General features: G+C 35.9%; 1 protein-coding gene across 1 annotated transcript in view; it reads left to right on the forward strand.

Annotated features, from left to right (window-relative positions):
- CCDC79 (coiled-coil domain containing 79) overlaps positions 1-686 on the forward strand; it is a gene marked incomplete at its 3' end in the record, with an annotated part of 15,394 nt that overhangs the window by 7,741 nt on the left and 6,967 nt on the right. The window contains exon 12 of the mRNA XM_010143327.1: positions 658-681. Within this exon, the coding sequence (XP_010141629.1) occupies positions 658-681 (24 nt within the window). The remainder of the gene's footprint in view (positions 1-657; positions 682-686) is intronic.

Below are 686 nucleotides of genomic sequence, written 5' to 3' on the forward strand. Positions count from 1 at the left end.
GTAAGGAAAGCATTGGGTGTATGTGAAACTACAACCTGCAACTTTTGCCATTAGTGTATATCACACAAAGTTAGGAGTATGCAGGGCTATCAGAGAATGCAGGCATCTATTTTTATGAAACATTTTAATTTATTATAAAGCCATATTTTCTATAAAATTCAGGTTGGAGAAACAAGAGTTGAATTTATTTTTAGTTGCTGATTGTTTGAACTTCTAATTTTAGTATTTGCCTGCATGAGATGCCCATGATTGTGCAGCTATGACGGGATGGGTGATAATGGAAAACCTGAACATAAACTGAAATTGTTACATATTTTCCTTGTGCTGTATAACTACTTGGTATCTCTGTGTGTGGAACAGCAAGTTTTAAAGTTATTTAGCTGGATCTGGCATTGATTAAGTCTTTTTTTTATTTCTAAAAGTGCCTTGTATTAGTAGCAAATCCATTGCTTAAGTCTGGGATTACCACTTAATAACTACCCCTTCAGCAGCACTGCTGTCCTGTTGGCTCTCAACTCATTGTGAGGTTTTTGAGGCTTCTCTGGAATTCGCTTTACTTGTGGTGTTAGACTGGTCTGTCCAGTCTAACATCTTAGCTGATCTTGTTATTAGATTTATAGAGCTCAAATAGTTGCTAACTAGTATTTTTCCATACAGGAAAGAGAGCAAGGAAGACTATTTGTAGA

This window comes from Buceros rhinoceros, unplaced genomic scaffold, assembly GCF_000710305.1.
Source record: "Buceros rhinoceros silvestris isolate BGI_N320 unplaced genomic scaffold, ASM71030v1 scaffold19909, whole genome shotgun sequence".
NCBI classification, from domain to species: Eukaryota; Metazoa; Chordata; class Aves; order Bucerotiformes; family Bucerotidae; genus Buceros; species Buceros rhinoceros.